General features: G+C 44.0%; 1 protein-coding gene across 1 annotated transcript; it reads left to right on the top strand.

The window, feature by feature from the left end:
- Positions 1–3025: 3025 nt before the first annotated feature.
- On the top strand, positions 3026–11783 carry Ccnb1 (cyclin B1). The gene is given in 10 exon segments (NM_171991.3): positions 3026–3147; positions 3630–3791; positions 3886–4035; positions 6273–6455; positions 8000–8158; positions 8342–8578; positions 8829–8969; positions 9414–9524; positions 9705–10932; positions 11009–11783. Coding segments are annotated over 9 exon segments (1272 nt in total). The 5' UTR covers positions 3026–3126; the 3' UTR covers positions 9813–10932; positions 11009–11783.
- Positions 11784–12048: the final 265 nt, after the last annotated feature.

Raw genomic sequence — 12048 nt, 5'->3', positions numbered from 1 at the left:
CTGCAGGGAGAGAGGGAGTTGGTTTTGTTAGTGGTGGTGATTGGTTGTTTTTTTTTTTTTGTTTGTTTGTTTGTTTGTTTGTTTTTTTACTGCTTTAGCAGTGTAGCCACTGAAAAGTTGCAGATGCTTTTGTAAATAGCACCCTACCCACCCTACCCAGCAGCCCTGATTGAACTCTGTGAGTGGCACAGAAACAGACAGGAAAGTAGGCTTGAGAGTCCAGGGGAGGGAGAACTGTCCCAATGGAAGAGGGATAGGGATAAGGGAGAGTAATGGAGGTTAAATTTACTAAGATTCATCACAGACATGTATGAAAGAGTAACAACTAAAACAAACAGCGAACTCAAGTGGGATTTTTGTTTCAAACCAACTCACTGTTGAGAAGGCAAGGCTGATTGCATGACAGGCTTCAAATTGGCAGCTAGGGAGACTAGGCCTAAATCTCTGTTTCCAAGAACTGGGCAAGTCCAGGCCTCAGAAGCTGCCCTGCCACCTGGCATGAATGAGGCAAGGACAATGGATTAGCAGCAGTTTCCAGACCTCCCCAGAAACAGTTTCCAGACCTCCCCAGAAACAGTTTCCAGATGTCTCCAGCAAGTTTCCAGCTTCCACACCCTGGTAAAATGGACCCAACAGATTAACATAAAGGTTACCTACCTCAGAATTCCCTAATGTGCTTTAAATCAGGCCTGCAAGCTCACTCGGTTGTCTCTCTGTGTTGGTAACGGGAGACTCTAGCATGCTGGACTTGTGCGTAAACACTCTTTGTGTTTACATACGATTTGAGTATGGGGTATCATTCTTGGGTGAATCATGGACCTTTATACTGTTTAGGTCCACAGTCTACCTCAAAGGTCCCTGGATCTTATCTTCTCTTTCATTTTCTTCTATTTTTTTTCTTTTGAGAAAAGACCTTATAATAGCCCTTGAACGTGTTATATCCTGAAGACACCTCCCCCTTATCCTGGTATATTGCTCCTGCTGACCTTTAGTTATTTATCCTACCTCAGACCCTCAGTGGTCCCTCGAGGGAGGGAGGATGGGGCTTCATGAGCCCCGTGATGAAATACCGATAAGCCCAATCAGATGGTTTTGTACAGGTACCTGTAACTGCAGTGAGTTCGTGAGCATCATTTTGCATCACACCTGTTACGTGACTAAACACACATCCACTCACCCCAGATAGGGAGCTCAAGACAGACCAAAGTATGGATACCACCAAAGTCCAACTTGGTGAACCAAAGAGTTTTATTATAGTTTCTCGCGGAAGCAGAAATGACTCGAAGACAACTGCGTCACCTAGGCCCACCCCAGCATAGGTGACAAGCTCACAAACGCTGGGAAACCTGGAGCACAGTGCTTCAAGCAAGTGTGAGAAGTGCTTGTCTTAAATAAAACAAACCAGGTTCACACACACACACACACACACACGTTGGGGGATAAGGAGGCAATCCTGGGATATAGTATTTGCTTACTAAATATATTAATTTGCATAGCAATGATTACTAGAGGGCTAGGGATACCTCTCCATTGGTAGTGTTTGTCCGCCATGCTTGAAATCCTCGCTTCAATCATGAGTGTGACATAAATCCAGTGTAAAGGTGTATGCTGTACTCTCAACACTGAGGAGGTAGAGGAAGGAGAACAGGAGATTTAAGGTCATTCTCAGCTACATAGGGACTTCGACCTGTGATGTATTTTATAAAACCAAGGATATGTTTTACAGAGCACAGTATGGTGTGGTGGGAGGGAATACCTCAGTGGACCAATGCTGAAGCATATACCCTTCACACCAGATACCAGCCATGATGGGTTTAGTACAGAATAGTTTATTTGGGGGCATGGGAAAGGGAGTTGAGAAAGGAATAGAGACAGAGAAAGAGAGGGGACAGAGGACAGAGAGAAGGGGGAAGGGAGGGGGAGGGAAAGGAGAGGAGAGGAGGAGAGAAGCAGTTCTTTTTTTATAGCAAACTGGCCTATCTGGCTGTTGCTAGGTAACTGTTGGGCAGAGCATAGAAGGAATGCCAACAACCTGTGCTACAAGAGATCCTGGTCAACAAATAAATAAATCCTCATTGATGTTACTGAAATTTAATGTGGAAAAAGATTTCACTGAAGTTAATTAGCCTTAATAAGGTGTCTGAGGTAGAAGGATGGAGTGCTGCATTATGGATTCTTGTTAAATAGAATAGATTCTACAAAACTGTATTTTTGAAGTAATCTTAAACAGGAGCGAAATTAAGCATGTGGCACATTTTCTTTTGTCCCTGGGGCAGTAGCTATTGGGGCGATTGGTATGTTAATCTATTTGCTTAGGCTATAACTTCATGCTATAAACCTCAAAATCCATCCCAGGCAGCGGTCGGAACAATCATACTAAAGACTGTCTCTGCTTCAAAGCTTTCGCGAACTCTTAAGATAGTACTGGCACTTCTGTAGATGAGGATGAGAAACAGTAAGTAGGGGCTGGAGAGATGGCTCAGCGGTTAAGAGCACTGACTGCTCTTCCAGAGATCCTGTTCAAATCCCAGCAACCACATGGTGGCTCATTCATAACCGTCTGTAATGGGATCAGATGCCCTCTTCTGGTGTGTCTGAAGACAGCTACAGTGTACTTATATATACTAAATAAATAAATCTATTTTTAAAAAGAGAAACAATAAATAGGACAGCAAAACTGTTATGCGTGCTCCAGAAACGTGGCGGCCCCACAGTCATTTTCTTAAGGTCCAACGGAGTTGCCTTGGACAGCACACAAGTGGGCATTGCCGGCCAAGCCTACCTAAAGCAGGTGGCAGCAAAGAGGCGAGTGCGCAGGCGCAGAGCTTGACCTCACGAGGGGTGGGCGGTGCTGCCAGCTACAGCCTCGCTCTGGCCCCACCCCTCGCCGAACTTGGGATCGCGGGATCGCCCAGGAAACGCATTCTACGGGAACCCGCAGCACCAATGGGAAGAGAGCGAGTGCCATGAACTGACCAATGAGGAGGGAGCGGCCCGGGGTTTAAACCCAGGCCCGGCAGACTCCTCCCGGCGTGCTGTGGGGGAACGGCTGTTAGTGTTTAGGTGTGGGCAGCCAGAGGTTAGGGTGTCTTCTCAGATCGGCGAACCTCTGCTTCAGGAGGAGCCATGGCGCTCAGGGTCACTAGGGTGAGTCGGGCCGGGCGCTGCGGTCCTCGCTGTGGGAGAAGGCCGCGGCGGCCAGGAGGGGAAGGGGATGCCCGGAAGGTTCCGGCCAATGGAGGAGCTAAGGACCCTCCCTGGAGGGTGAAAAAGACTTCGGGACATATCTGGGCTGAAGGACTTAGAGGGAGTAGGGTGGTGTGCTTTTAATGATGAAGGCCCAGAGTGAATCTTCCCAGAGTCTGTCTGCCCAGAGTCTTCCCAGAGAGCTGTCTACAAGGAGGCTTTCATGATTACCTTTCCGATGTAAATTTCACCGTGTTTAGGATTGCTTGGGACTTAAAGGGAAATTGGATAATAGGTGAACGTTTTGGGTGGAAACCTGCTTGTCAGGGCTGGAGGATAGATCCTAGAGCCCTTGCTTTCCATAGTGGGGTCCCGCCTTAATTAACCCATGACTTCCTGGAGCCGCCATGGATCCTCTCTCAAGTGGTTCTTACTTCTTTCAGAACACGAAAATTAACACAGAAAATAAGGCCAAGGTCAGCATGGCAGGCGCCAAGCGTGTGCCTGTGGCAGTTGCTGCCTCCAAACCCCTGCTGAGATCGAGAACTGCTCTTGGAGACATTGGTAATAAAGTCAGCGAACAGTCAAGAATACCCCTCAAAAAGGTAACTTATCTTCCTGGTCCAGTTATCCTGAAAAAGCCCATCTTCTAGGTGTCACCGTTGGAAAAACATTCTGTTCTTTCACTTTCATCCACAGGAAACAAAAAAGTTAGGTTCTGGAACAGTTACTGTTAAAGCCCTACCAAAACCTGTGGACAAGGTGCCAGTGTGCGAACCAGAGGTGGAACTGGATGAGCCTGAGCCTGAACCTGTTATGGAAGTGAAACACTCTCCTGAGCCTATTTTGGTAAACTTAGCATTTTAAAAAGTGTATTCCTCCTCTCTGACTTCATTTCATGTTGATGCACACGACGGCATTTAAATATATTGTTTATTGAGTGGTTAGTGCATTTTACGTGCACTAACAGCTCTAGGGTAAGTATTAGCACTCTGCTTCAGATGGTGGCAGATAAATATGGTAGGGCTCTTGTTTTATGTAGACAGTCTCACTGTGTGCTCCTGGCTGGCCTGGAACATAGAGGTTTGCCTGCCCCTCGAGGCCTGGGATCCAGAGGTGGCATAATCATTTTCTTTTTTGTGTAACTGTATAGCTTCCGCTGTCCTTGAGTTTGAGATTCCCACCTCTCCAATGCTGGGGTGATATATTCAGGCTAGATCTTTTAATTGGTTTCTTTAAAAGGAAAAAAAAATCTCAGACAGAAATAAGATTAATTAAATAGGGTCCTTGGTAACACATCTTCCAATCCCAGCATTCTGGCCTAGAGGCAGGTGGGCCTCTAAGTTCAAGGCGGGCTGTGTATATAGTAAGATCCAGTCCAGACAGAGCTGCATCTAGTGAAACCGTTTAAAAAAAAAAAAATAGGGCTGGAGAGATGGCTCAGAGGTTAAGAGCACTGACTGCTCTTCCAAAGGTCCTGAGTTCAAATCCCAGCAACCACATGGTGGCTCACAACCATCTGTAATGGGATCTGATGCCCTCTTCTGGTGTGTCTGAAGACAGCTACAGTGTACTTATATATAATAAATAAATAAATCTTTAAAAAAAAAAAAGATGATGGATTAATGTTGATGGGTTAACATTTAAGCCCCAAATGGAAGTTTACCTGAGTTCGTAGCCTGTTAGATTGTGTTTAGCATAAGGATGCTCTGGGTTCAGTCCTTGAGTACTAAAACCACACACACACACACCGCCAGATTTTACTACTAGGTGTGATGGTGCATGTTTGTGATTTTAGTACTTCCTCTAAGGCAGGAGGGTTGAATGCTCAAGGCTAGCTAGGGCTCTCTGGGTTTGTAATCAAGAACTTGTATTCACCTGAATAATTGATTAATTGATAATTGAAGGCTTGGCATTCTTTTGAATTGACCTCACATGATGCTGATGAATAAATGGCTTTATTATCACTTACCTGCTCGTTTCCTTTGACTTGCCTTACATGTTAGTATCTATAGAGTCCTGTGTGTGCCCAATCGTATGTATCTGAAGAGAGACTCCTTTGGAGCTGGAGTAACAAGCATTTGTGAGCCACCCAGTGTGGATGCTAGGATCTGAATTCTGGTCCTCATGGAGTATCAAGGGCTCTTTAACTGCTGAGACAGTTCTCCAGCTCCCATGCTCTCTTGTATTTTGTGTGAGAATACACAGAGAAGTCAGAGACAGCTTTTTTTTTTTTTCCTCTTCGGAGCTGGGGACCGAACCCAGGGCCTTGCGCTTCCTAGGCAAGCACTCTACCACTGAGCTAAATCCCCAACCCCTTAGAAGACAGCTTTTGAGTCAGTTCTTCCACCATGTGGATCTCCTGAGGGTTGAACTCAGTTGTTAGGCTTAGCAACAGGTACCTTTACCCGTCTTGCCAGCCCACTTCTTCGTACTTTAAACTACCTGAATCTAAATTGGGGCTTATTTTTTTATGAGACCAGATCTTGCTGGCTTGCAGTTTGCTATGGAGACCAGGCTGGCTTCAACTCAGAGACCTGCCTTCCAGGTGCTGGGATCAAAGCTTATATTAACCATGCCTGGCTCTGATTGTTAGAACTGTTTTCTGATTGTTAGAATTGTTTGTCTTTTTTAAAGATTTATGTATGTGAGTACACTGCAGCTGTCTTCAAACACACCAGAAGAGGACATTGAATCCCGTTACAGACGGTTGTGAGCCACCATGTGGTTGCTGGGAATTGAACTCAGGACCTCTGGAAGAGCAATCAGTGCTCTTAACCTCTGAGGCATCTCTCCAGCCTGCCATTTTTTGTTTGTTTGTTTTGTTTTGTTTTGTTCTATGGTTTGTTTTTTTCTTCATGAGTGAGATATCAGTTTGCAATGAGTGCAGGGCCCAGGGAGATCTGAAGAGGTCGTCAGATATCCTGGAACTAAGGTTGAGTCACCTGGTTTTTTAATAGAAAACCAGCCCTTGGCAAAAGCAGCAAATGTTCTTTTACATTTATTCAGAATGACTTACTGAATTGGGGATGATGACTTTACGCTCCCATGATGTAGCATGTTTCATGGAGTCTCTTTTCTTCAAGGTTGATACTCCCTCTCCAAGCCCAATGGAAACATCTGGATGTGCACCTGCCGAAGAATATCTGTGTCAGGCTTTCTCCGATGTGATTCTTGCAGTGAGTGATGTAGATGCAGACGATGGTGGTGATCCAAACCTCTGTAGTGAATATGTGAAAGATATCTATGCTTACCTCAGACAACTGGAGGTCAGTATTGTCATTAGCGTCTGCCTTTACTAACTGCAGCTACCCTAAGCCCTTACTCTTGCTATTTAAGATCCTCCTGGATCAGTATTCCTGGTGCTGGAATTAAAGGGAGATGCTGCACTATACCTGGTTTATCCCTTTATGTTCTTTACTAACTAATTTAAAGGCTAGCCTGGAACTCACAGAGATCCTTCTGCCTCACTGGTGCTGGGATTAAAGTTCTGTGACATTCAATTCAGCTGTCAAAGAAATTTTTACTAACAGCGCACCTGACAATTTTTGACAATGAATATTATTTGTTACACTCAGAGCACTGTTGTTAGTTTTGAAACACTAAAAATAAAGTCACTAACCCCGTGAAGTGGACTTGCCACTTTGAATATAAAATGTCAGTGTTGGGAGATACCTTCCTAAAATAGACATACCATAGAGAGGGGGAAGTCCTACATGTGTGTGGTTCGAGAACGGGTTGGATGGTGCTAACAGACACTCGCTGTCCCACACAAGGCATTTTGTATCAGTGTGCGCTCGATTCTCTATCCAAGGTGGAAGTTGTTGGTCCCATCACCTCCACCTACTTGGAAAACTTTCTATCAATGGGACTTGCCCTTTTATCTTTTAAACAAGACATTCTATATAGTTCATGCAGTTTGATCAGGTTTAGACCCTCCCTGTCCCCCCAGTCCTAGGGACAATCCTTGTGCGTGCTAATCAAGTACTTTGCCACTCAACTATATCCTAGCATTGTCTTCTCAGGTTGTCATTAGTTTTTTGGGGTTTTTTTTTTTTGTTTTTTTATTTTTTAGTCTCTTTTGTAATAGTGTTTCCAAGTGTTGTTGTATGGGTGGGCACATAGAGGGGGTCAAATGACAACTTCCAGGGGTTGATTGCCTTGTGAAGTGGCAGCAGTACATGCCTTTAATCCCATCACTGAGGAGGCAAAGGGAGGAGGCTAGCCTGATCTACATAGTTCCAAAACAGCCAGGGCTACACAAAGAAACACTGTCTTGAGAAACAAAAAGACAAAAGAATTGGTTCTCCTTCTGCCTTTATGTGGGTCCTGGAGTGAATTAAAATTCAATTTAAGTCAGCAGGCCTTTCCCCATGAAGCCATTTTGCTGACACCCATTCTTTGTAGCTAGTGTCTGTATTTTCTAAAGTAATGTTTAGTAAGATTCCTGGTTCCAAACTAGCTGTCTTCCTTTTTCCTTGTTAATACTTTTTTTTTGTTGTGTTCTAACACTGCAGAACTGGGTTTCGTATTTGCGCTATGTTGGGTGTTTTGAGTGTATAACTTAGATCAGCTTTCCAGCAGAGTGAAAAGATCTGAGATGAGGATGGGTACAGGGTATAAGCTGCCGTCATTCTGGTTAACCGAACGAATATCAACAATATGAAGAACCTGTTATGACTAACCTAAACCTTGCTTTCTTGGTGAACTTCTGTCCCAAGAGCTACTTGTTTTGTGTTAGTTGACTGGCCTTTGTGGACACAAACGTTATATGGCAGGATTGTTCTAGAATAACTGGCATTTTCTTTTACAGGAAGAGCAGTCAGTTAGACCAAAATACCTACTGGGTCGTGAAGTCACTGGAAACATGAGAGCCATCCTAATCGACTGGCTAATACAGGTTCAGATGAAATTTCGGCTGCTGCAGGAGACCATGTACATGACTGTGTCCATTATCGATCGGTTCATGCAGGTATGTGTGCTCCAGCCATTTGCAGTTGGTTCTCTGGTTGTCTTCTCTGAGAGTCTCAGAGGAGGGGGAGCGGGCCCTGAAGGTAGGCAGGAACCTTACCTGCTGAGCCTGAAACACCCTTTTCTTGGGAAGTCAGGTGTATCAGTTGAAAGGTTCGAGGACAGACTGAACTTGCCATTGCAGGACAGTTGTGTGCCCAAGAAGATGCTGCAGCTGGTTGGTGTAACTGCCATGTTTATTGCAAGCAAATACGAGGAGATGTACCCTCCAGAGATCGGTGACTTCGCTTTTGTGACTAACAACACTTACACCAAGCACCAGATCAGACAGATGGAGATGAAGATTCTGAGAGTTCTGAACTTCAGTCTGGGTCGCCCTCTGCCTCTGCACTTCCTCCGTAGAGCATCTAAAATTGGAGAGGTACAGACTTCTGGAGGAATTTTTTTCTTTTCTTTTCTTTTCTTTTTTTGTTTTTTTTTTTTTTGTTGTTGTTTTTTGTTTGTTTGTTTGTTTTGTTTTGTTTTGCCACATGAGAAAATACAGCTGCTAACATTTAAAAATAAGGCTGATGACCTAACTACATATCGTGTGGTTACTTTGAGAGTTTAGTCCCAGGCCTTTGTCAGTTACTGCTAACGGCTTAGAGTGGTGTGTGGGTCGTCTGTTCCAGGTCGATGTGGAGCAGCATACTTTGGCCAAATACCTCATGGAGCTCTCCATGCTGGACTACGACATGGTGCATTTTGCCCCTTCTCAAATTGCAGCTGGGGCTTTTTGCTTAGCCCTGAAAATCCTTGACAACGGTGAATGGGTAAGCTGTCTCACCAAACTACCAAGCATTCGAATAAATTACTTGGTGTTAAGACCACTCTCCTGGTTCCTACCTAATATGGAAGGAATGTGAACATAAATGGTAACCCAAACATGCTGCCATCTTAGATTGGCTCCCCTTCTGTAGCCAACTTAATCTTTATAATAACAACCTTTTGAGGAGGGAAGCCACACCCAAGTGATTTAAGAAACTTAGCCACATCCTTGGAGATGCATTTCTCATGTACCGGGTGCTATCCTGACCTTCAGATAAAGAAGCCACAGTAATAATATTGTGCTTAGATTAGAGCTCGCGCTCTTCCAGAAGTACACATGGGCAAAGAGGTATGAGGGGTGATGACCAGACACTGTCCTCTGCCAGACATAGCATCTAGAACGCTGATGAAAGCCGCTGGTGTTTTAAGCCTGTTTTTTGTTCACTTAGACACCAACTCTGCAGCACTACCTGTCCCACACGGAGGAATCTCTGCTTCCTGTGATGCAGCACCTGGCTAAGAACATAGTCATGGTGAACCGTGGCCTCACAAAGCACATGGTGAGTCCCACCACCACAGGCGGGGAGAGGCCCGTCTGAGATCAAAGCCAGCCAGGACTCCATAGAAAGATTGTTTTCACTTTTTAAGTTAAAATAGAAACGTTTCTACCCCTCCCAGGCACACCCCCACTGGCATAATTCGTTTTCTTCCCTGATTGTAGTGCTCTTTTTCTCTTACAGACGATCAAGAACAAGTATGCAACATCTAAGCATGCTAAGATCAGCACTCTGGCACAGCTGAATTGTACACTAGTTCAGAATTTGTCTAAGGCCGTGACAAAGGCGTAACTCGAATGGACTACCTCGTCTGCAGATGCAGTTGGCACCATGTGCCGCCTGTACATAGGATACCATGTTTATTTGCTCTTCAATAAAGGTTGTGACTTTTTTACTTTGCATAGCTCAACTCATTTGAATGTGGTTGCTTCTGACTTTAGGATAACAGAAGTTGTCAAAGAATTTAGGAGTATATCAAAAACTGCTTCTAGTTTAACAGTGGATTCAGTTAATGTATATATGTGTAGCCTATATTTTATATACTTGCTTCACTTTGTGTGTCCTTATCATGTAGTCATCTGCCTAGCTCTGGGTTAAACTCCCAAGTCTACCAGCTAGTCCTGCTGCCTGAAACCACTGTCTCTTGAGCTGTCAACTTTCAGATCTTGAAACGAAGTGTTTTTGTTATGTAATTATTTATTTGTTCTTAATTGGAAGGTAGGATGTTCAAAATTAAAGGTGTCTTAAAATAATTTGCCCCCAAGTCTCAGTACCAACAGATAAGGGTGTATTCTTGTATATCCTGTATAGATATAATCATGCATTTATTGTCGAGGAGATGTTTTTATATGGGTTCATTTATCAACAGTATTCCTTTTAGCATCCTTCAAGGCCTATATTGCATTTCCTAGTGTGAATAAACGATGTAATATAGTCAATCGTTCCCTTAGTGATATTCAAGTGCATTCTCTCACTGCCTCTCCACAATGCTGCTTAACGCTGTTTAATACCTTGCCTGGCTCCATGCATAGTAGCTCTCCCAGGGGGTGTGCTTTCAATTCTGACAGCCAGATGAGTGCGGCTGGCACCATGCCAAGGTGCCACTTCTTTCTCCTGTTTTGTAACACCAACTGGAAAAAAATCCTGTCTCATTTGCTGTTTTAATTTATACATCTGATTCCGAGTTGAATAAAATTGTATTTCTGGAAAGCTTTCTTTCCCATTCACATTTGCCCTCTTGACTGTGTGTTGTCTTTTGCTATATGGAACCTTCTGTTGCTAACAAACATCTTCCATAGTTCTAGATTTTTTTTTTTTTATTCTTTTTTTTCTCGGAGCAGGGGACCGAACCCAGGGCCTTGTGCTTGCTAGGCAAATGCTCTACCACTGAGCTAAATCCCCAACCCCCTAGATTTTCAAATGCCTTTTTTTTTGGTTCTTTTTTTTTTTTTCGGAGCTGGGGACCGAACCCAGGACCTTGCGCGTAGATTTTCAATCATAAGGTGGGCCACACCTTGTCCCAGCACAATGGAGGCAGAGACAGGTAGACTTTTTATGGGTTCAAGGCCAGACCCTGTCTCAGAAAAAATTTTTTTCCAAAATGCTTTCTCTTAGGTGTACATTCCTTCCTTCGGTGAGTAAAGTCTAAGTGTATGACGATGTACGATGTATGTCGGTGATTAAGTGTACATTTCTGGTCTAAATGTTGGTTTTCCCCTGTAATAATAGTTTTTAAAACCGAGTTCCAGAGTTTTTGTGGCCACCTACTATGGCTTGACTGTTTTCAAGTACTTGGCATTGTCAAACATTTGCCATATGAACTTAAACAGTGTTCAGTTGCCAGTGCAAGGTTTTAACTGTTGTCTATTACATCAGCTTGGTGTAGAGCTGCGTGTATCTTGTTATTTAGAAACTTCTTGTTGAGCCTTCACTGTACAGTCCTGAGGTTCCTTACTTATGCTGGGGTGAAAACTTGTGAAAAATCAACTTCTTTGAAATTAAATTAAAATCTAATTGTGTAATTTCCCCTTTACTTTTCTTCAGCCTCTCCCATGGAACCCACCCTCCCCTTGCATTCTCAAGCTCATGACCTCTGGCTTTTGTTGATGTGAATATGTTCATAAGTATATAATCGGCACAATATGTTGTATGTATTTCAGCACTGACCCCTGTTACCTGTAGTTGTCTTGGATTGCCTCCCACCCCCATGAGTTTCCCCTTCTGGGTTGATATCATCTTTATTAAAGTCCTGATTAAACTTTATGGGTGTAATTCCCCTGACATCTCTAGAACTCACGACTTCAAGCAGTCTTTCTATTCCTCTGGCTCCTAATATCTATGCCTCCATTCCAGTTTTCTTTCTTGGAGGAGTTGCGTTGTTGATCCAGGAGCTGGGGTTGGGACAGGGCAAGCTCACTTGATAAGAGTGTGGCTTTCTGTGTGTCTAAGGATGTTTCCAGTACAGTACTTGTGTGAGCTCACTCGCTCTCTCTCCAGGTGGCCTGGATCACTCAATCCCTCCTCAACC

The sequence above is a fragment of the Rattus norvegicus genome, chromosome 2 (genome assembly GCF_021556685.1).
Source record: "Rattus norvegicus strain SHRSP/BbbUtx chromosome 2, alternate assembly SHRSP_T2T, whole genome shotgun sequence".
NCBI lineage: Eukaryota > Metazoa > Chordata > Mammalia > Rodentia > Muridae > Rattus > Rattus norvegicus.
This window is presented reverse-complemented; position numbering and strand designations above follow the sequence as displayed.